At 42.8% G+C, this 23,569-nt stretch overlaps 2 protein-coding genes across 4 annotated transcripts in view; one reads left to right on the top strand and one right to left on the bottom strand.

Annotated features, from left to right (window-relative positions):
* Window positions 1–113: 113 nt before the first annotated feature.
* chadlb (chondroadherin-like b) lies at window positions 114–8,416 on the top strand. The gene is made up of 11 exons (XM_034859748.1): window positions 114–195; window positions 2,698–2,865; window positions 2,946–3,140; window positions 3,608–3,763; window positions 4,129–4,274; window positions 4,540–4,821; window positions 4,932–5,151; window positions 5,700–5,973; window positions 6,081–6,493; window positions 6,830–6,996; window positions 7,822–8,416. The coding sequence occupies exons 2-11, from the start codon at window positions 2,698–2,700 to the stop codon at window positions 8,120–8,122; spliced, it is 2,322 nt and encodes a 773-aa protein (XP_034715639.1). The 5' UTR covers window positions 114–195; the 3' UTR covers window positions 8,123–8,416.
* A 1,368-nt stretch (window positions 8,417–9,784) lies between these two features.
* l3mbtl2 (L3MBTL histone methyl-lysine binding protein 2) overlaps window positions 9,785–23,569 on the bottom strand; it is a 29,053-nt gene continuing 15,268 nt past the window's right edge. The window contains exons 3-19 of one of the 3 annotated variants that reach the window (XM_034859742.1): window positions 20,196–20,596; window positions 19,920–20,037; window positions 19,691–19,824; window positions 17,379–17,454; window positions 16,342–16,418; window positions 15,644–15,761; window positions 13,758–13,892; window positions 13,115–13,203; window positions 12,726–12,972; window positions 12,555–12,622; window positions 11,850–11,954; window positions 11,514–11,661; window positions 11,292–11,374; window positions 10,818–11,052; window positions 10,520–10,567; window positions 10,244–10,408; window positions 9,785–10,150 (exon numbers count right to left, since the gene is read on the bottom strand). In XM_034859742.1, coding sequence (XP_034715633.1) covers window positions 9,816–10,150; window positions 10,244–10,408; window positions 10,520–10,567; window positions 10,818–11,052; window positions 11,292–11,374; window positions 11,514–11,661; window positions 11,850–11,954; window positions 12,555–12,622; window positions 12,726–12,972; window positions 13,115–13,203; window positions 13,758–13,892; window positions 15,644–15,761; window positions 16,342–16,418; window positions 17,379–17,454; window positions 19,691–19,824; window positions 19,920–20,037; window positions 20,196–20,546 — 2,532 coding nt within the window. In that variant the 5' untranslated portion in view covers window positions 20,547–20,596 and the 3' untranslated portion in view covers window positions 9,785–9,815. Of the gene's footprint in view, window positions 10,151–10,243; window positions 10,409–10,519; window positions 10,568–10,817; window positions 11,053–11,291; window positions 11,375–11,513; window positions 11,662–11,849; window positions 11,955–12,554; window positions 12,623–12,725; window positions 12,973–13,114; window positions 13,204–13,757; window positions 13,893–15,643; window positions 15,762–16,341; window positions 16,422–17,378; window positions 17,455–18,050; window positions 18,410–19,690; window positions 19,825–19,919; window positions 20,038–20,195; window positions 20,597–23,569 lie in introns of those variants that run through there. The other 2 variants (XM_034859741.1, XM_034859743.1) reach the window with 2 other exon arrangements.

Consider the following 23,569-nt stretch of genomic DNA (forward strand, 5'->3'; position numbering starts at 1 on the left):
TTAACAGAGCAGTATGCAGACTCCAGAGGTGGGAGGTGGAGGTGTGTTTGTGTCTATGGAGGCGGGAGTGTCAGTGAATGAAGGGATAAACGGAGTTTGTTTTGGAGGGGGGACCGCCGGGGGGAGAGCAGCAGAGGGAGCAGAGACCGTGAGAGTCTGCAACCAGTAAGAGACCAGCAGCTGGACGAAAGCACGGTGAGTTAAAAAAATACAAAAATTAAGTCTACACTAGGCACACTTACTGTCAATTTGTCAAATGGTTGGATTATAAACATTTATGTTAATGTGATGGTGACAGATAAACACTTTGACACAGAACTTTAGAGTTTAACTTCAATACCAAAACTGCTTAATTATCAAATCACAAGCTGTGTATTATTTTGGGCATTTTAGCTTCAAAAGAAAGAAAATAATTTTCACATTGTATCGCATTGAACTGAAGACTTGATATTTTCTTCGTTGTCATTAAGTGCGCGAATTGAAAAAAAGTACAAAGCTGGTATTTTGATAATTAGATAACATTTTAGGATTTTTTTTGCATTCCCAAAAAGTAATTAAACCAACATCCCTGTTTACGCACATAACAATATTTACATAATGTACAAAATAGGAAAAAATGTTGCAAGGTCCTTTTTGGTAGAAAGCGTTCAGAGCTGATGGAGAAGTTTTCTCACCGTTCCTGGCCAGGGCCAACGTTTTTTTTTCTAAGGGAAGCGCGTTTTGGCACAACACCGGTTGGGACAGACACTGTGCGTCTTTGTGCTGGCCGGCGCGGCGCAGCTCCTCTGCGGTCTGGACTGTTGATCCCCGGGGGGGACGCGGACAAAATTCCTCCGTCTCTAGTTTCTTGGCCCCTCTCTGCTCAGGGGTCTAGGAACACAACGTGGTATGCTGCTAAAATATAATAGAGAATACTGTATAGTCAGCTGGAATTCCAGTATAACAAATTACATTTAACCGTATTTCCTATATGCTCTAATTTATTCAGTCCTGGGTCTCCGTCAGGTCCATCTATGATACGATTTGACGCAGCAATTCTTTGACAGAAAAGTTTAAGCATGGCACATTTGCACGTGCCAACATTTTGAGACTCCAAATTTCAGAGTGTGGAGCTGTGAAGCTTTTCACGTCCATTCCTGCGGATCAAGATTGTTGATCCGACATGGGAATGTGGTTTTAAGGCATTCCAGTGAAGACTGGGGCAGCCCAATCTGAGCAAAATAACACTAATCACCCAAAGTACATGATGGAAATATTGTTGTTTGACAAAGTGAGCTTTTGTAAGGAAATGTAAAACAATGTGACACACACAGAATTCTCTCTAGAGTGTGATACATGTTCAGGTATTCTTTAGGAGCCCCTTGTTTCTGTTTCATTGTTTCTGAGCTTGGCATCCTCTATATTATGATTTTACCTGCACGGGCACACATTCTTCCTGCTGTTACTACTACTATAGGCAGGTAGTAGAAGTACGCTCAGAGCCTTTACTCAAGTAAAGACACTCAATAACAAGGTCCCGCCTTCAAGATTTAAAATTAAAGTGTAGAAGTATTATCAGCTAAATGTAGCCTACTTAATGTAACAATAATAAAACTACTCATGCTGCAGAAGAAAGTCCCTCTGTAACTGTTATGTTATATAGGACATTATTAGATTATAAATAATGTTGCATTAATGTATGTGAGGTGTGTGTTTGATGTGGTCGGGCTCCAATCAAAGAATCACAAGAAAAATCTGATGGGCTGTGAGAGGATGCACGGGAACAAGAATAAAAACGAATGTCTGCTTATTTTTGTGTGTGAAATTTGTAATCATTTGATGTCTTTGGGCCTTGGACAGTTTCTCAGACAACAGATTTAAATTGGACATTTATGGTGAGGGGAAACAACTTGTTGATATCTGAAACTTGACAAGCGCCAGCAACCAGACACTGCTTTTTTTGAAGGGTTCACAAGCCAACAAGGTTAAAAAACAGCTGATTGGTAGGGAAATTATACTAGACAACAAACAGGTCATTTCAAATCAACTCCACAGGGTCAAGCACTGTTGAACACAGTTCAGCAGTGTGAATGAGTGAATGATGTTGTTTCAGTGTTTCCTCTGTAGACACTTCCATGGCCAAGTAAGTGAACTGTGAGTGAGTCAATAAATGAATGAATGAATGAAAGAATGAATGAATGAATGATCAATCATCTATTAGGGTACCTCACATCTAAAGAAATCTAAGTTTCCCTTGGGGGATCAATAAAGTATTTGTGATTCTGATTAAACTGCTGGCAGCCCTTTAGGTGTTAATGGAAAAATCTTCACTTTTTGATTTACTGTGCCCGTGGTCAAGAGGAACCACAGTAAAGACTTTTAAACCCTCACACCCACTCGCGGTTATTCTGGCTGATGAGACTTTGCTCAGGTTGAAAGTGGGCCGGAGCTCAGATGCGAATGTTTTTTAGGCCGCAAATATTTCCTACCAATAAGACTGAAAAAGGTGTCATTTGTCCTGCCATAACAGGAGCAACACAGCTCACTAGAGACTCAGGAAGACATCTATCAATCAGTCTGTGCACACCCACACAGTCCTGGGAAGAGGTCTAATCTGCCAGATTAACAGACCTGTGTGGGTGTCAAGAGCCTTTCAACCTGAATTCCTAATACGTACATTAATGTGAATGAAGTAAAAGCTGTTATTCCCCGTCTCAGATGTTCTCCCAGCTCTGTCCTGACGCCCTCTGGGTCCTGCTGCTCAGCCTCCTCTGCATCCCTGCAGCATACACAGCAAAATGTCCACAGCAGTGCGTCTGTGACCAGATCCAGCTCACTGTGACCTGCGTCAACAAGAACCTGACTCAAATTCCTCCTATTGACGAGGTCTCTTTTGCACACACACATGCCAACATTTCTAGGGTATATTTAGTTTCCATCTGATGTCTCATCTCCTTTCTTTACAGATCACAGTGAAATTAGATCTACGAGGCAACAACATCCAGGAACTTCCCACTGGGGCTTTCAAAAACACTCCCTACCTGACTCACCTGTCGCTGCAGCGCTGTAACATCCGCAGGGTGAAGGAGGGGGCCTTCCGCGGCCTCGGCCGCCTGGTCTTCCTCAACCTGGCCAATAACAACATTGACGTGCTCTACCAGGTCGTCACACACACGCTTCAAATCCAGTTCTCACAGCCTTATCACATTTTGTTTGCATTTTAAAAGGTCCCATATTGTAAAAGTTGAGTTTTCTATGTCTTTGTTCATTAGGAAGCAAGTTGAGGTGCAATATTAATACCGGGGAAGTTGTAATCGCTCAATCTAAAGAAAAATTCAGTGCCTTAAAACGAGCCGTCAGTACTATACGGTTGTGATGTCACAATTATACTAATAGTTGTGTATATACTGTATATACTGTATAATGTTCCTTTTTAACATTAAATCATGGAGACATGCTTTAGTAGAAACTCAAATTACAAGTATCAACCTAAAAAATAGGCGTAATATGGGACCTTTAACTCTGCCTTGTTCCTCCTTGTTAAATAAAATCTACTTCCCACTACCAAACATATTTTTTGTGCAGCACAGGAAAACCTTTTGTCTCTCTTTGTGTTTGGCGAGTCCAGGAGTCATTTGACGGCCTGTCCTCGCTGAAGCAGCTCATGATCGACCGTAATCGCGTGGAAGAGATCCAGCCGGGAGCGTTCTCTCAGCTCGGCTTCCTCAACCTGCTCTCCCTTACACACAACCAACTGGTCTACATCCCCAACATGGCCTTCCAGGTAGCAAAACATCTCAAATTGAAAAGTTGGCTTGAAGAAATGCAAAATGTTCTCCGTTTTTGGAATATTAATTCAAAATGCAATTCAACTCAATCACTGTTAAATGGTAGATCCATTACAGACAGTTATCTTAGGACACTTTATGGAGTAATTTTAGACCACATTGTATAATTTACCAAGTCCCCCGAGTGCATGCATTTGGTGTGAGGAAAAAAACGTCCTTTTAAAAAGACATAACCTGGGTCTAGATCCGCCATGACTGGTCAATCTCTTCAAAGAGAGAAAGATATGACCAGTCACAACGGATCTAACTACAATACAGAAATATTACTCATAATAAAACAGCCCACCTATCCTCCTTCCAGGGCTTGCAGAACATCAAATGGCTTCGTCTTAGTCACAACTCCCTAAACTACCTGGACACCGAGGCCTTCGCCAGTCTGTACACGCTCACCCGTCTCAGTCTGGACCACAACGAGCTGCAGTTCTTCCCCACTGAGACCATGACCAGGTACAGGACCACTATCTGGGTTACAGTGGCAGTGGAAATTACTAGTTGTTTCACTATGAGCAAACAAGAATAAAAGTCTACAGCCATGCTAGCAGCTCAGCTAAGGCAAAGTGTAGCGCTGGGCTAAACCACTAGCAAGGCTAAGAGCCATTGGTTAACATCACAGTTGCCTGGTGTCTTGGAAGGTCAATACATCTGACAGCTATAACATAGTTATATTTGAATAATAAACTGGAAATTTCCAAACTTCTCTGTATCCATGCAGACTGCCAGAGGTGACCCGTCTTGAACTGAGCTACAACCCGATGACTTACCTCGGAGAGGAGGTGGTGTCCATGGCCAAACTGACCCACCTCTTCCTGGACCACATGTCCCTGCAAGACATGGACAACACAGCTGTATCGAAATCCCACAACCTCATCCACCTGGACATCAGCCACAACCAGCTGCGCGTAATCCAGCCCTTCTCTGAAGGTTCACCCCAGCTGGCACGCCTCAACCTGGCAGGGAACCCCATCTACTGCAACTGCTACCTGCGTCCACTCAGGTACAGCAGGCATTTGCGGATTTCGGGCTACCGGCTGACGGCCAAGCCACAGAGTTTTAATCACGTCAAACCAAAAGGTACAAATCGCCTTTTTTTTTTCCTGAGTACAGGGAGTGGTCAATCCGGAACAAGGTGAAGCTAATTGGGACATGTGGAGGACCGGCCCATCTGTCAGGAGAGAACCTGGAGGCTGTTTACCCCGCAGAGCTGCGCTGTCAGAGCCAGGAGGCCATGCTGAAGGCCGAGTTCGAGGAGGCAAGCAGGGTCACTCCACCACCCACGCAAGAGCCAGAGAACAAAGTCAAGTGTCCTGCCAACTGTGTCTGCGAGGTGAGTGGGGCTGTGCAAAGTTTTGTAATTTACTTTTGGAGTGTGCGGACACTCAGTCTTTGTCTACTTATTAGGGGTGTGCAATTTTCTTTTTTTTGCATGTCTACTGCAATTACATGATAGACATCACACACAACATACATCATAAAAGGATGTTAAAATATACAGTACACACACACACAAATATACATACGAAAAGTAACTAAATTGACATACTGTGAATCGGTTTTGAATCGAATCGCGACATTTTCTAAATCGTACAACTCTACTACTACTTATACTATTTCACGTTTCCAAGAATGACTCTAATGCTAGCATTCTCACTCTTGCTTTTTGAACTGACACAAAAACATAATATATAAGGTAGCCTATTTTTTACCTTGCTTTCATGCATGTTTCATATCTGTATGCTAAATATGAAGCCCTAGCGCAATTGTAGCTGATGAAAACTACTTTAACATAATGTCAAAGGGAGAGTGGAACAAAAATATGAATATGAAAATATTTGTCCTAGCTATCCATTACATTTCCATGACCTCCGTCTTCAGGCTGAGACACACCACTCCTCGTGTGAGAACCGTGCTCACACCAAAGTTCCTCGGGGTTTTTCTCCCAACACGCGTCTCCTCGACCTGCGTGGGAACCACTTCCACTACATCCCTAGCAACAGCTTCCCTGGCGTTGCCCAGGTCGTGTCCTTACATCTGCAGCGCTGCAAGATTGTGGAGGTGGAGGGTGGGGCTTTCAGTGGAATGAAGGGACTGATCTACCTGTACCTGTCGGAGAACGACCTCACCTCCCTCAGCCCAGACGCCTTTAAAGGTCTTTTAAATGCTAAATAAAAATGAGTAGAAAAGGCCTTTTTTGTAGCACTATTCTGACTTGTGTCTCGATACTTAAATTGGAATTTCTATCATCTAAATCCTCAGGCCTGCCTCAGCTGACTTACCTTCACTTGGAGAAGAACCGCTTCAGCAGTTTCCCAAAAGGAGCCTTCAAACTGGTGCCCAGCCTGCTGGCGCTTCACTTGGAGAACAACTCCATCCCCAAGCTGGAGCCAGACATCTTGACCGGGGCGGAAAGCCTCAGAGCCCTCTATCTCACCGGGAACGCCATTGATCATGTATCACCCAGAGCCCTGGACCAGGCCAGTGACCTCGATACGCTCCACCTGGGAGGAAACAAGCTGAAGGAGGTGCCCGCTGAAGCGCTGAGCAGGGCGGGAAACCTCAGAGACCTGAGGCTGTCTGGGAATTCAATTCGCTGGGTGGGGCCAAATGTGTTCCGACCATTGGCGAGGTCACTGAAGGAGCTGTATCTGGATAACATGGGACTGGAGAAGGTGAGGGGGCTCTTCATGGGACCTAGTACACTTTTCAGACAGCATGCTGAATACAAGTACTAATTCAGTCCTGAATATATAGTACTTATGCAGGACACACATGCATACAACACATCAGCACTTTAAGTGCAATAACATTTTATATGCCCCGATAGCGCCAAAACAGTTGATAAATTGTTGTTAAGTTAAACAAGTTTTTTTGGTTCTTAAACAACAGGCCTAGAACCTTCTTTTTCTAACTTTCGTCTTCTTTCTCTCTAACCTGCCCATCTGCTAGGATCAGCAATAAATCCTTTCACATAGGTCATTTAAAAAATGTTCTTTGTCTTACTCTAGATGTCACAAAACTCCCTGGCAGGTCTGGGTCCTGGGTTGAGGAGTCTCTTCCTGGAGGGCAACCAGCTGGAAGAGGTGCCCGACCTCCACCCCCTCACTTCTTTGGAGGTCATTAACCTTGCCGACAACCCTCTGATGTGTGACTGCCCTCTGCTGCCACTACGCATGTAAGGCTTTCCCAACTCACTGGGGTTTGAGCAACCACACAGGTGTTTCCAGTTAATGTGGCTGATTGGGCCTCCTCCAGAACTGTGTAGGTGTGGTTAGACGGACTGATTAACATCTTAAAGAGTTCCCAGTTAGTACTGCTGCTGTTAGGGCAGGACTAATGGTCCGTGCATGCCACCTGGGAACATCAGGGACCGCCCCGTGACTCCGTTGTTTTTCCAACTGCCAGCGTTCACATGGTCAGAATGCGTGTTCTTTTTTCCTTTTTTATTGGCATAACAACTTGTTGCAATACTGCCATGAACTGTTGGGCATAGCCTGAAGCATCAGGTGTGTGAAAACATGGAGGCTACGATAACAAAGGACACCCCAAAGCTCTTCAATTACGCATTACTTTCCTCACTACAGTTTGTACAAGAGCTCAAAACATAGGCCTGCTTGACTTGAATTGGTTTACTTGTTACTGACAATGGCACACAACATTTTTGACCAATTTAAGTTACGCTGTTGAAACCAATGGGCGACTACAACCTAAACTGAAAGCACATTGTGGACATTGGCAAAGTTTATTACATGCATGCTTGAATTTTCTATATTTAGGAAAAGTTTCTAACCATTCAACACATTTGAATGATCGTCGGCTGTGTTTCTGTAAGTCAGTGGTCAACAATGCAGCACCAACTGGGAAAATGTTAGCAAAATCTAGGGAACACTTGTTGACATGAGTTGTAGCGATTCCCTTGTTATATTTTAGCTACTACTGCCACTAGTTACTCATTTGAGATGATTTACTAAGGGTGTAATTTGATTTTATCTTCATCTAGGTGGATTGAGAAAGTCAATCTCAAGGTACGAGCCACCTGTGCCAATCCCCCTGAGCTAACTGGCCGCAGGGTAAAGGATGTCCACGTCTTCAAGGCCTGTCCCGGGGGCGAAAGCCTACCCTCCCCCCCTACAGCCAACCCAAAGCCAGCCAAGGCGCCCAAGGCAACCAAACCCAAACCGATGCATCTTAACGGGCTTCGGCATGTCAAAATGATGAAAGCCAAGCCCAAACTTCGCAAAAGGCCAAACACAAAACCGGCAGCAGTCAAGAAAACCACCAAGAGACGCAGTATGGCCTGAACCTCCTCCCGTTAGTAATCATGTTCTTAGACAACCTCCTTGAGGTCAACCATGGACTCAACTCTCAAACTGTAACCTTCTGGGGCTGCTTCACATCTCCTGCCAGTCGGTTTTCCCATCAGCCATTTTGTTTGCAGTGTTTCATCATTTCTGTTCAATCAGTAGAGTTGAATAAGGTCAAAGATGTTTTAAATCCAGGGAACCTATGGCGTTTTTTCATTAATGGTACCTGCTCGACTCCCCTCGCCCAAGGTGCGCCCTCCTCCATTTTCCATAGCAGATTAGCACCGCCTCATTCGTAAGGTGAGCATGGCTGGTCGCCATGGCAGGAAACGGTCGTGACTTAACGCAACACACACACAGAACGTCCAAGGTGTGTTGCTTTTGATTCTGGGCATGTGGCTGTTGCCAAAGCCAGATCACACAAATAGTTTCAAAAGAAGCTGGAGGCAGCAACAAAAAGAAAAAAAAACACTTGATAGACTATTTAAACACAGCGTGTTTGGTTAGGACCCCCTTTCTGACCCAGTGAATAGTGACAATTCTCTCCAACCAATCAGTAGTCTACAGATCTTCACATCACCTTAGCTCGCTCAGAACCTCAACTGAGGTGTTACTAAAAAAAAAAATGTTTAAAGTACCTTTTAGCAGCTGCCAGAAAAGGCGAGAAGAGTCGAAGCAAGCAGGTACCATGCAGTGGAAAACACTGCACTGACTGAGCACTCTGTCAGCACTGCCCTGCTTCACATTCACAACATTAGATACACATCACCAGATTGTCAAGCCGCTTTGTTGAAAGTTTTAGTAGCATCTCATGAAGGCGAATAAAGTGACCGTCATTAGTTTCAGATAATCTCTGGCTTCATGCTAGTTACACTACACCATAACGGCACAATGTAATGAACTAAATACATTGAGGCAACATTTAAATCAATAAACAGTAGTTTTTGCTTCCTATGATTTCGTATTTACAACAAAAAAATTCTGTATATAAAACTGGTAAAAAAATAAAACAAACATTTCTTACATTTGTTATGTCAACCCAGAAGGATTTTCAGTGATACAGGTTGGATGTTAGAATGAGAAATCATGTTAGAAGTTGAACCCAATCAATGCTGCACAAATGTCCCTGTATAGTGGAACATGAGAGAAAGTGAGGTCGTTTACAACTGGCTAAACTGGTCCTTGTGACCCATATGCAAATTGCCTAATCTAAACCCAGAACATTTGCAGGAAACATACTGTACATGTACGTAATGCAGCGTCACCGATGTCAGCCTCACTTACTGTTGACTCTTCCACAGCTGTATCAGAGCTGTATTAATGCTAATGCCAGTTTTGATTAAAAGTGCAACTTCAAAACAAGAGTGAGCAGCCACAGTGAGCGGTAACATGAAGAGCAGCAGGAGACATGCTGCATACCTCCAGCTCCTCTGCAAGGTAATAAACTCCTAGTCCTTCCTTTGAACATTTTTTGGGTATTTGATTACCCTAAAAAACTATTCTCAAGTGTGTTGTCCATATCAACCAGGTCTGAAATGTTAATCATAACTTTAAACCAGCAGACATTAAAAATTGCACTAGCTCTCCCTGCTGATGTTGTTGCTCTAAATATCCCAGCCTGCTGTTTGTCTTATTTCGTCTACAGTGGGGTTTTTGTTTACCACAATAGTTTTTTTTTTAACCACTTATTTTACTCCATCACTGAGTCATCATCTCTTTGCCCTGTATTGCTCTCACTGTCATCTCCTTGGCTCTGCTCCATGTTGCTTTCTCCAGTGGAGCTCTCTTCCAAAGATCCACAGTCTTCCCTTCTTCCTGCTGCAGTTTCACTCTGCTCCGTCATTTCACACGCTACGTTTTCCAAGCTGCTCTGCTTTGGCGAACGATGCGGTGCCGACTTACTCCGCTGCCCTCCTGACTCCTTTTTGATTATACCCAGAGGGACTTGTTGAGGGTTGTGTGGAGCCTCAATGGGGGTCTCCAGCTCCATCTCCACCTCCTCCACTTTCACCTGCACAGCAAAGACTACAGAGACAGAATTAAGTCAGCAAATTACCAAAATTGTGTCATGAAAAAGGAGAAAAGAGAACAGCATGTTGTACAGGTTTGTGTACTTACTCTCATGCTCCTCTGGCTCCGTTTTGAGCTGGATGAGAGGCACTATTGGAGCGAGACTGCAACCTTCCAGCCCTGGAGGACCGTTAGTGGCAGCGGCCTCAGGCTGCTGACCAGCATCATCTTTAGCTTGGTCCTGAGAGAGCCTCTTCTTTGCATTCTTCTTTCCTAAACCAAACAAGGAAGTGAAATAATTGTTATATAACCATCAGATGGGAGAAAACACTAAATATGTTGACTAATCTGACTCCAAGTATACATTTCTGAGTCAAAACTTACTCTTTCTTCCTTTTTTGTTCTGTGCTGCATGGCCTTCCATTAAATCAACTGGAAAACAGAATGAAGCACCCATTACTTTTATTCAAGGTCAAAAACATCTACACAGCACTGACCACCAGTTGGTATTGGGACAGTGGAGGACCTGAGGTTAGAGAGGCAAACTGGACCGCTTTCTACCTAATTTGGTCTTTATTTCCACCAATGATCTAATTTGCAGGTCAATCCAAATTAAAATCCCTGGCACAACATTAACTCTAAAAGAAACGCAAGGGGTACTGCTATTAAATGGGGCGTTTACCGAGTCCTGGAGGCGGCTGGAGCTGGTAGCCCATGAGATCGCACCAGCCGACCGGGTAGATGTCTGGGGACTGGTGGTCCACCCACTGGTCAAACTCATCCTCCCAGCCGTCAAAGTGGATAAGCAGCAGGCGCCCCACGCAGCGCTTCACGGTGGCCACGCAAATCAGCCGCGGCTCCATCAAGTCCACCGCCTCCAGCTTCATGTTGGGGGAGAAGCCATGACCCGGGTAATCCTGAGGAAAATAAAACAACTGCGTTTCATATGCTGTTTCATAAAGTTGCTTCTTCTGCGCAAAAAAAAACCCAAACTAATAGAAAGATTGTGTAGTATTTGCATGTATACATTTAAAGATGTGTTCAGAAAAATGACTGTCTTGGTTTCCCATTATGTTGAAGTTGTGACTAAGTGCTATGTCTCCAAACAGAAAGCACAGCTTCAAATACTACACAAGGGTTGGACTTTTTATCTTACAGCGTTAAACAGTTTTGCCGGTGCAGATTTAGCCTTGGTATCCTTCAGATATTTGTCCCAGGTGAAGGTCTGAGAGTCATAACCTGCCAAGACAGAGAAATCAGAAAGTATTTCCATTAACAGTATACTGCTAGAGTTATTTTTTCAGCAGAAAGTGCACAAGGACTGGAGTCACAGCAGTGATCTGCAGCACAGATGGAATGGAGGTATGTTTAGATTTACCTAGAGGTACTGTGAGAGGGATGAAGTTCTTTTTGCAGAAGTCTATGGGAAGGATGGCATGAGATGAGGCGTGGTAACAAAACCAATCAGATCCGTTGTTAGATGTGGTGCCATCTATACCCACCATCAGGTAACCATCTAACAGCACCTGGGAGGAGTGGAGGGCAGCAGAGTCAGACACACAGAACAACAGCGTATGAGTTACGCATTTAGGACAAGGCAACACAGTTGATAACCACCTAATTATTCAAGAAGTTCAGTATAGTCTGTCTGATGATGTCTAAACAAGATCCAACAAACACATCACACAAAACCAACCAAAAACAGCTGGCTTACCTTATGTACAGTGGCCACACAGATGCTTCCCAGGTTCAGAGGGTCAATGGCCTCCAGCTTCATTCCCTCCTCAAAGAAAGCTCCCTCCATGTAAACAAACCTGGGCTGCGAATTATACAGTGGTGACGTGAAAATCTGCAGACTACTGATTCAGGGTCTACAGACTACAGGGTCCTGGACAAAAGCCGCAGTGTTTAAATAGTTTTTTTTTTGTGCTGCGTCTTTTGAAACAAAATTTGTTTTCTGGCAAACAACCACATGCCGAGGATCTAAACAACACACCTTCAACGTTCTGTGTGTGTGTTGCTTTAGCCATTACTGTCATTAAATAGGCCCCAGTCAGACGAGAAAAAACCCAGTTGGTGGTTTGCCCCAGGGTTTGTGCAGCGGTGGCAGCGTCACTTAAATTTGTGTGAAATATTGTCTTCTCTTGTGTGTAATGATTGATTAGATGAAGATGCAAAATGAGAAGGGCCTTCTGCGTGTGCCCTCATTTGCTTTCCTCGCTACAGTTTTTTATATAATTTGTACATACAAATTGTAAAGATGTAAACATCACCGAAGGACAGTAGATTAGAAAGTGTTTGTGATCGAGTCATGAAGAAATAATATATCTAAGGATACAGCTAAAAGCAGCTGTTGAGTCTACTTTTGCTCTTTGAATTTTTTCATAATTTATTTCTTGGATAATGACATTTGTCTTACCTTTTTAAACAGCAGGAATGAACTGTCACAGTTACCCTTCCAACCACTGGCAGCAGCATCCACACTTGCTATAAAATTAAAAAAAACAAATGAATGCTGTGTTCTACTACCCATGTCATTTATTTTGTGTTTCTTGCTATGGATAAAAAAACAACTAAATCCTAGACCTACCAGGTGGTTTAATAGCATGACCCACGGTGCTGGACCAGCCTATTGGGTGCAGCAGGGGACTCAACATGTGGCACCAGAAATCCGAGATAGTATTTTCGGGGGAGTCGCTTTGGTCGTTGTACACCAGCCGCAGGCGGCCACCAATAATGGAGTCTATGACGGCCATGCGGGTCCGACTCACGTGTTTGGGGTCCACCACCTCCACGCGCATTCCTATTCTGAAGGAGGTCCTCATGTTCTCTGCCAACTAGAGACAGGACCGATGGAAGACGCCAGAGGGACAGACATTTAATAATTCACTGAAGTTAAACAATTTGTGTAATTTGAATTCCTCATACTCTTCACATGTACAAGCCAGATGAGTTATGAGCCAAATCATTCAGTTTTACCTTCAGGTAGAAGTCAACGGGTAGAGTGTTGGCCCCCACCAGCTTTGCCATCAGATACTCTTTCCAGTCCGGGATGTTCTGCTTTACATCTACAAACATAGTTTGTCATCAAATTAGAACATATCCAGTCACAGCTAATTTGATTTTATCAGTATTTGCTGTTTTAATCCTGATTTGAGCTGGGCAATGAGTAGATATCAAATTTATCACAACGTTGTTGTTTTTTATACTGACATTGCGATGATATTGCAGGGTTGGCTATTGGTGCTTTCACAAAATATTTACATAGTGAGATTTGTCATAAATAATCATCAGTAATGTGGATATCATGACTGGTCATGAAAGTGGGTAAAGACAAATAAGAGAACAGCTAGAACAGTCTAGTAGGTTAGGAAAATTACATCACTTCACTGTAATGTAGCCTTTAAAACCTGTAAAGTAAACACTAATGTCCTATTAAGATATTACAATGTCCAAAACTAAGGAAGTCATCTAGCCTCATATATCAATTTAGATATATTGCCCAGTCCTAATCCTGATGCTTCATTCTATCTAAGTGCTGGCCCAACCAGGACAGTCACGTTTACTATCCTAATGCCAGCCGGGAGCCAGTGAACGCTGAGGTTCAGGTTTGACTTATCACCTTGTGGTGGCACCAGTAGCTTGCTCGTCATGGCGCACCATCCAATCGGGTTCAGCTCTCCCGAAACGAGGCTGCACCAAAAATCATGGCTGCAATCATATTCAAAGCCTTCATATCTCAACAGGGCTTTGTATCCTGGAGACAAGGGATGGGAGGAAGGAGAGTGAAGTTACTTGGGATAAACCTTTTATGGAAAGTATCTTCGGATTATGGATCAGAAGATAAAAGATAAAGTAAAACTTTACTTTTGATTATATTCCAATGGTTATTTATTGTAAACCTTTAACCGAAATTAATTTGAACAATAATGTGCGACAATGTTGCTTGACCTTTGGGTGTTTTCACACCTATAGTTTGTTTGTTTTGGTCCGGATCAGTTGACGAGTTTGTTAACTCAGAGTGATTATTGCTTGGTTTGGTTTTGCACCTCAAAAAATCCAATGAAAATAGTCTGAAAACATTTTAAGCGAGAAACAGGCCATACAGATGCTGAATCCGTCTACATTTCAGATCGAGAAAGGTCAGTTTGAAAGATTTTTGTCAAATTTTGCGAGGCATTTGTCACGCTCATCATTTCCTGTTTTAACATAACCCCCAATTTCCACCGGGTGCAGAACGTTTGCGTGTCGGCTCCGTGCTCCGCCGTCCGTCAATACCCACCAGGTCCGGATTTGTTCCGGAATGGCTGCGGCCATGACTGACAGCTGAAATCATGAGGACCCACGAGATCTTGCGAATTAACCACAAAACCACCATTGCAGTTTTTGCATGGTCAAACAATCTCACACCACAAACAAGACCACCTCACCAAGCAGGTCTTGGTTCTTTTATTTGGTCCGCTTTAGATGCGTACCCGAGTGCAATTGTCATGTTTTCAGCTGCCCAAAGGAATCGCACCAGCGGGGCAAACAAACTCTAATGCCATTCAACCGAACTAAACGAGGCAGGTGTGATAGCGCCCTTTATGTTTGTCCAACACTTTGGTACAGTACATGGTGCACTGACAACACCTGGGCACGCTACACTAACATTTTCTGTGGAGTGACCGATGGCCTTTCCTCCACCCCCCCGCCCCATAAGGACAATTGTTTAGCCCCACTACTGGTAATGTTTGGACTGGGTAAACCCAGCCCGATCTGCCGGCGATTTGCTTTCGCCCTGCAGCTCAGGCTGGAAACCTGTACATTTCTCTATCCTGCTTCCTGCGGGGACCAATAACAAACTGGCTTATCCACCTGGCGCACTATTGGTGGTTTAACACAATGACAAGCAGCTTTTTGTTTACATCCAACATTGCGGCCACCGAAGCTCAGCAACCCGTCGATGCCGCTGTCTGCAAAGTACGTCACCCAGATTGTTGGTCTGATTGGTTGAAGGACTATCCAATTGAGTACAGAGTCATCTGGTATATGCATGTTGATCACGCCCCTTGTGCAGAGAAAATACATATCAGACTCCCCAGACTAACGTTCAACCTTAAAAGATTGAGCTTGTTCTGGTGATAGCCAGACTAGGTATGCTAGAAGAACAAACTCATCAGTGTGGTTTTTATCCAGCCGTTTGTGTGTCATGTAATAATTACTGTAGCCTTTAGAGGATGCTAGCCTGCCTTATCTCTGTAGTTTTATTATAGATGTTAAATGTGTTTGGCAAGAATGTGCATCGCTGCACACGCGTGGCTGTATGAGCCAAACAAAGCGGAGGACAAACTCGTAGACAAAACAGACCCAAAGTGCTACCAGGGGCCAAAAACTCCACAGAGAACCTTAAATAACAATAATAAGAAATTGTGACAACTGCTGGAATTCATAATCACAAAACAGATAATTCCATACAGGAATGGCCTGTAAAAATTAACACATGCAAAACAGGCAAGATGTACACACCTGCAATCTGGATGACAGTAGCAATCCAGTAGACTTTACTGGGCAGGACAGCGTTTGTGTTCAGAACCTCCACCTTCATCCCCATGATGATGTCATCCCACTGGGCACACAGGGGAGCCTGCATGGATTAGGTAAGATGATCATGTTCATATATAATTTCCTTCTAGAATTTAATTATTAGTTTTGCAATGCATTGATTTTTTTTTTTTATATGTTGGACTAGGTTTTTCATCTTTTACTGTTTAAAAGGCTGTGTGTGCACCTCTAAATTCAAACCTATGTTGGCAATAATATTAAAGCCAACCTTTTATCATCATTAGATCTCAGAATGAGTTGGAAATACAGTTGTGCGAGTACACAAGTCTATGCACCGATCCCAAGCCACGTAATTTAGCCTCAAAATAAATTTACTTTAATGTAGTTCATTTATGTTCTTTTTTTAATAATGACTTACTGTCAAACTAAATAATAAAAGAAAATTCTATGGCATTCATTCTTAGTATGCGTTTTACAAAGAACTTGACCTGAGGCAGGCCATAAAACTATGCTTGCAATCATATCACATATGTAGAGGGTTAGCAATACACTGTCAAAAAACACAAAACAAGAAACATATATTGCCTTGAATCAAATCGCTACTCTGCATCGGCCAATAAGAATGCTCTAATTTCTAATTACACTTTGCAGATAGGACTCACATGTCTGAAGCAGGACACTGATGCAGCAAGAGATGTTTCCTTCTCCAAGTAGGCACCCCATGAAAAAGCTTTAGCCACTGCTACAGAACGGAAAGAACCAAGGAATCATTCAGCTAAAGTAAGATTTTGGGGGATGTTTGTGTGTATATGTGCTGCATGCGGCTTCAAACGTTCCCAAAAAAGCACCAAATTCCAGTAAAGTTGGCCTTTGTGGGATAAATCGATGTCACCCATAATAAACAAATATTAAAATGTACTTTCAGTTTTGCATTGAAAGTAGCATTTTGTATGCTACTCTCAATTTTCATATGAAATACAACAAATTGCTTATTGAATTTAATTTTTAATTTTGGGTGTCAGTAGCTCAGTCTGTAGGGAATTGGGTTGGGAACCGGAGGGTCACTGGTTTAAGTCCACGTATGGACCAATAAGTACAGAGTGTGGATGGATGGCTGGAGAGATGCCACTTCACCTCCTGGGCACTGCCAGGTGCTGTAGAGCAAGGCACTGTACCCCCCCACCCGCTCAGGGCGCTGGTTTGGCTGGCAGCCCACTCACTCTGACATCTCTCCATTAGTGCATGTATATGTCCTGAGCATGTGTGTGTGTGTGTGTATGTGTAGTTCAGGACTGTGTGTAAACTAACAAAGTGTGGACACAGAGTGTAAAAATTGTAATCTCCCCAAAGGGGATCAATAAACAGCTTAAAAAAACTAAAAAAATGAAAGGATGTCATTTAAAACATTGTTTTATTTAATATTGAATTGAATTTAAAAAGGCACCACTAAAAAAAAAAAAAGAACGACATTAACATTTTAAAGTGCTGTTTTCGCCCAATATTTTGTTTCAACCAAAATAAAATATTTCGGAGTGTTCTTTGCGATATGTTCCAGCCTTTCGCGATTTGCATATTGCGCCAGTTGAAATTGTAATCACGGTACAAAAAAAACATATATATACATACTGTGCAGCCCTAGTGTGAGTGTGTGTGTGTGTGTGTGTGTGTGTGTGTGTGTGTGTGTTTTCAAGGGCCTCACCATCTTGTCCTGTTGGGGCTGGCGGGGATTTATTCACCTTGTGCAGCACTGTGGCTTTCTTTGTGGGGGGTCTTCCCTGGAGAGAATCACAAAGAAAGATAGAGTAGTTTCATTGCTCTTGACATACAGCCGGTTCAGTATTCATTGGCAAACAGCATTATCCAGAAATGAAAAAAGTGACTAGTAGTTACTTTTAGATGGCAAAACAGATATAACATTAGTCAAAACACAAACTCCGGTCATATGTCCAATACACTTTTTGTTTTACTTACTTACTTGTCATGCATTACACCGTTCATCTTAAATGAGACAATTGGCTAATTAAGACCATGCCAAGAGCTGTTTACTTTGATTTAATATAACTTTATTCAGGACACAAATGGAAGGCCCATAGTACTTTAAATATTTGGGTCATATTCAATTAACATTCACATTAATTAATTACTTATTAGTAACCAAAATAAGTGTGCTGGTTACATCAAACCAAATTGTATAATTTTATATCAAAATGTGCACAAATGACAAGTCAGCATTAGGTAGGCCAATTGAAGAAGAAAAAACAGCGGTGGCTTTGTGTTAATTAAAATACAATGATCTCTAAACCAAGCCTAGCCGTTAAACGTCAGCTCCATCCGGCACGAAAACAACCACTACACCCCAGCTACAACGTACCACTCGTTTCGGGTAACTAACACTGGCGGGGGGGTCACGTGTCTCAAAGGTGTGAGTTGGGACGGCGGTGGACTTAAGGAGCCGGGACCGGCGGGTCGGCTCAGCCAGGCAGTCGAAGTAGTCGTCCGGATCAAAGTGCTTCTGGCACACGAACCGCTTGTTGAGAATGTGGAGCGGAGTGTTTACATCCATGTTTAAAGCCAGCAGCCATTGCCTCAGTCTATTAGGGTCGCCGAGAGGGAACCGATGAAAGACGAGGTCCGGGCGTTTAGTATTCCAGCATGAATCAACGCAACACTTGTTAACCATTTGAGCTGTTTTATTATGCAGACGTCTAAGTTAAATGAAAGCGTGATAGAAGTCAGACACGCGCGCTGACAGCCTCTTATGAAGGTGCAAACGTACTGTCTGTGGGTGCAATGTTTTCGTCTGGCGCGCTCCTCTTCTTCTTCCCCCATTTTTCTCCGATTGATAGCTTTTTGTAAATACCGCCACCTTTTGTTCGTAATTAATCATGGCACTATACATATACAACTAAATAAAATACAATATCATCTTTGAACAACACACACAAACACACAAAAACAATCTGGACTGAAATAGGTGTCTGTTTTTGGCTGAGTATTCTAGTTAACGAAGCAATATTAAATCACAAAAACCACAAACATGGAGTGCCAGACCACAAGAAGTGGCAGACCACATTTATTTCACATTGTTTTGCAGTTCTTCATAGCTATATGTACTCATTTAATCTCTGCACGCACACCTGTTAAGCAAGATATGCTCTGCTAATTTTGATTACATGCAAATCTCAGATCTGTAATTGAAGGGTCTGAAGAGAAGTGCAGCTTCACTGTGCCTCGATAAGAAGGATGGGAATTTGGGAATAAAGCATAGCTAGATGAAGGGAGGTGTCAAGAGAGAAATCACTGTCACTACTTCTCCAAATGTGGACAAATATCTGCTATATTTGTGTAAGATAAATTATTTATGAAGCTATAAAATTGGAAAACAACACCACCTGGATACTAACATGGTCACCTATAACTAACTTACTGTCAGATACAGCAGAAGTATACACACCAGACTGAACTATCTAAACCAACAAACCCAAAGAATATTTTGGACATTTATTATCACAAAATACCTAAGGGGACCAACTCCCCAAAAGATTGTGAAATTATTTAAAGGTGCTCTAAGCCATGTTAGGCGACGTTAATAATTGTTGACGTTCAAAGTATTTTCAAACAAATTGAGACTAGCTCGCCCCTCCCTCCTCCTCATCCTGCCCACTCCCTTCTGTGCACTAACCCCCCACCCCCACCCCAAATCCTTCTTTTCGGTTATTGGCTGGAATGCTGTTTATGTATGCTTCTTTGTGCAGGTTGGCACCGTTTGTTTTTGTTGTCATTTGTAGGCCCCGGGCTGTCTACAGAAACCGCGTTTTTTTACAGTGTGTTCTGGGGATATTTGCTGTATGTGTCAACAAATGTTGTAGCCTAAAACACGTGTGACATTGTCTGGAGCACCTTTAATTAAGCAAAGCAATATAACTTGTGACACAAGTTTGCATTGTTGAATCACTTGGGTAAAAAAATAAAGCTCTGCTTGAAAACAAGTGTACTGAAATATTTTCTCACCTGCAGTCGTGCCAGTATGGAGGTCTTCTTGGAGTTTGATGAATAGGAACGTGAACAAGATATACTGCAGAAACGCTTTGTCTTTGAAAAGAAAGTGCTTATACTGCCGGTGGTGCCACACATCTCACACACCACTGTAAAGATGAATTAATACTTTTAGCATAACAAATGCTCAAATGGAATTTAAATTGAAATGTACATTTTGGACATGCTCTCTCTTGTTCCTCACCAGGTCGTTCTTCTTTGTTTTTCTCCCCTGGCTTCATCCCACCTCTTGTCAGATGGTCTTCGTCAAGTCCTCCATCACTATTATCCGAGTCAAATGACGCCATTTCATTGCATTCTGCCTGAGAGGAGTAAAAATAGAGTGGTAAATAGAAAGTGTGAATATGACTTTATATTTTAAACGTAAACAACCAAGAGGCTTGTTTAACACTCTCTGAATGACAAAAACTTGCTTTTCCTCTCTGCAGGAAACTTTCCTGATCCAATATAAACTACTCACTCTTATGGTACGGTCTCTTGGTTCAGCTGTAATGCTCCGGCGCTGGATAGCAGGCAGGCAGTTTCTACAGCCCACTCCATCGCATGACGAACAGTGAGGACGGACAAACACTGTAGGAGCAGCACCAAGCTTTAGCTTTAGAGTCCCCGTGGGTGATCTGGGCTCAAAGTATTCCCTGCCAAAATGCTGGCTGCAGAGGTGAGAGTTGGGTGAGGCGACCCATTGGCTGCGGCTGCGCTGGACCTGCTTCTCCCATTTGCCAAACGTCTCAATGTCTTTTGGGAATTTAAACAGCGTCACACCATCTTCTGAAGTTTTGCCGCATCCATAAGCCACACAGTGGTAAGGCATCCTGTGTTCTGCTCACAAGAGGACCACAAACGCCTCAATGCAATGCAAATCTGAAGGGTGTTGTTTTAGGAGCTCTGCGGAGAAAAGTGATGATTGTATGTAACAAGTAACATAGCAGACAGTTTTCTAATTCATTCTGATTCATCATTTACTTTGGGGTAACACCCATTTCTAGACACCGTTGGTCCATAGGGGCAGGCACTAGCAGAGCTGGAAAAAAGTTGTGTAATTTTCTTTTTTCTTAAATGCTGCATTCTGATAGATAATGCTAATAAAAATAACCATTTCTATACATTTACTCATCCGGAAACACTTGCTGAAATAAGCAATATGAAAATACATGACAAAATGATTATTTAGGCTATATTGGATTGGTTGAAAATCATGAAATCTGATTTTGTCAACAATATCAAGTCCTAAACACGGAGTCTACAAACGAAACATGTACATTGGAAAATGAATCATTCCTCGACAACACAAACTTCTACAAACCAGAACTATTGTTAAATAGGTGCACACAAAGTGAACATTACCAGGCCTGAAATAGTAACTTTGCTGTTAAACCCACTTGTCTAAGCTAACTGTTAAAGCTATCAACTTTATGAACAAGCTGGTCAAAACGTAAACAAACGTGTAACTAGCTCACATGCTAGCTAAATGCAAGCTAACTGCTAATAGTGCTAATAGCACATTAGTCAAATTATGAAGCGGTTATTCACTTCTTATTACTTTAAGTGGCTACTTACATAAAGGTTAATAACATCCTGGCCCTCGTGGAAATGGTTCATAAGACTGCAAAACTATCTGGATGTGGAAATAAGTTTAGCTAGCTTATCTTCATAGCCCCCGGCACTGTGCCAAACAACTGTATTGTGGGCGCCTACCTTTTACGTCATCGTAGAGACTCTTACGCACAAAGCATTATGGGAGTTGAGGTGTTAGCACAATTGGAAGGTAACAGTGAATTAATCGATATACTTATACGGTGATATGAGTGTGAAAATGTTGGGTTCATTCACCAATAAATAGAGTATAAGTTAGTAGTAAAGGTGGTTGTAATTGTAACAGTAAACGTTTTAGTGGTTGCCATACTTGGTTAAATTAGTATTCTATATAAGCCTAAATATACAAACAAAAAAATAAGTCTGCTTCCTATTGTAAAGACCTACTCCAATCTGCCATATTATTATATTTGCAGAAAACACACTTCTGCATACCTGTTTTTCTCTATGTTACTCTGTTATTGCCAAAATAATCAATTTTACTGTTGTAATTGGCAACTACTTGTGTGCTTGAAAAGGGAGCTGAAATATGTAGGCCTAATAACTGCAGATATCTGCATCAGCAGAGCAATCACATAATGCACAGGAGACTATGTTGCAGGTGGATTATTTTTTTGAACTATTGTGAAATTAGTCTTGTAATAGCCTATTGTATCATGACTTTATTTATATATACATAAAATATCTCAACTCCTCCAAATCTCAGACATTATTTTTCTGAAAAATCATTTTTTTGAAAAATCAGGGCTTCCTGGGAAGTTCTCAGCTCTTCCAAACCCACTACCTGATGACATCAACCCCACCTGGCCAAGGCTACATTCACTTAAGGTGAATGAAGATAAGAAGCATTTTCGGATGGATTTGTAATCTAGAAACTTTGGGCAACCAGTGACTTCCAGGAAAGTCTGGGTGGCAACCAAGGAAGTTTGGTGACGCTGGAAAGACAGATGACCTCCAGGAAAGTCTGGCATGGGTGAATGAGGTTAGCAACCTCATTCACGGCACTTGCAAGAGGGCACCAACTCAAGCTACAGAAAATAATACAGAGCAATACCCCCAGAGTCTCCCGAGAGGGGGGGAGGATGAGAGACTCAACAGGACAGACACAATGGTAACGGCCAGGAATGAACTATGGACACAGAGACGGCTTATTCAAACAACATTAACCGGGGAGGCATTGGGAGTAAAGTGTCATTGCGGAAAGATCCGTAAGAACAAAAGAGGGCTTAAGATACATCAAAGCCGAACCAACTGTGGAAAAGAGGGGTCACAGGGGCAGCGCACAGTGTTAGCACCTGGTGAGACGCAGGAGAACTCCGGGCAGGAAGCACCCCACAGTACTGGAGATCTCTCAGCACCTGTGTCACCTCAAGACCTCAGGAGGGACCCAAATGATGCCTCCCCAGGAACCCAACCCCAGCCTGCGAGGAAACGAATTAAATGGCCCAAGATGAGCGACAACAAAGAATGGTTCCAACTAGACCAAGATCTTGACAAAGTACTAGAAACAACACTAGCAGGGACAGCTGAGCAGAAAGTCGTTACTCTTACAACAATAACCTATAACCTGGCAAGTGAGCGGTTTGGAGTTTGGGAGATGAAAGTCAGCATCAAGCCTGCATACCAGCCAAGTAGAAGAGAAAGGGAAATTCATCGTCTGAGGGGAGAAATCAAGACTCTAACCAAGCAATTCAAAAGAGCCCCTGTTGATGAAAAGGAAGGAATCAAGGATCTGACTAGTCAACTCCGGAATCGCCTCTGCAGACTCCGAAGAGCAGAAAGAACGCTGAAGAAGAGGAAGAATAGGGAGAACAAAAGATCCCAGTTCACCAAAGACCCCTTCCAATTAACCAAAACATTGCTGTGGAGATGTGGAGGCGTTCTTGAGGGAGACCCATAATGACGCTTCCAGAAACCAGAAACCAGGCTCTGGATGCCAACCCAAGCATCAAGCATCAAGAGTACAAAGACCCCAGAAAAAGAGCTCAACATCAGTGAACCATCCTGGAAGGAAGTCCAAGAGGCGGTGAAAAAGGCTAGAACAGGATCTGCTCCCGGCCCAAGTGGTATACCCTACAAAATGTATAAGAAATGCCCAATGCTCCTTTGGAAGTTGTGGAAGTTGTTCAGGAGGATCTGGAAAAGGGCATCATTCCGTCAAGCTGGAAGAAAGCGGAGGGCTGTCTTGTGCCAAAGGAGGAGAACTCCTCAACCATTGACCAATTTAGAACAATCTCACTG

Source organism: Etheostoma cragini, chromosome 21 (assembly GCF_013103735.1).
Source record: "Etheostoma cragini isolate CJK2018 chromosome 21, CSU_Ecrag_1.0, whole genome shotgun sequence".
Classification (NCBI taxonomy): domain Eukaryota; kingdom Metazoa; phylum Chordata; class Actinopteri; order Perciformes; family Percidae; genus Etheostoma; species Etheostoma cragini.

Excerpts from the sequence above, each read along its gene's own strand:
- chadlb (XM_034859748.1), top strand. The coding sequence starts at position 2,698 with ATGTTCTCCCAGCTCTGTCCTGACGCCCTCTGGGTCCTGCTGCTCAGC. Across the intron at positions 3,764-4,128 it reads TCCCCAACATGGCCTTCCAG|GGCTTGCAGAACATCAAATG; the intron begins GTAGCAAAACAT and ends TCCTCCTTCCAG. Across the intron at positions 4,275-4,539 it reads CCCACTGAGACCATGACCAG|ACTGCCAGAGGTGACCCGTC; the intron begins GTACAGGACCAC and ends GTATCCATGCAG.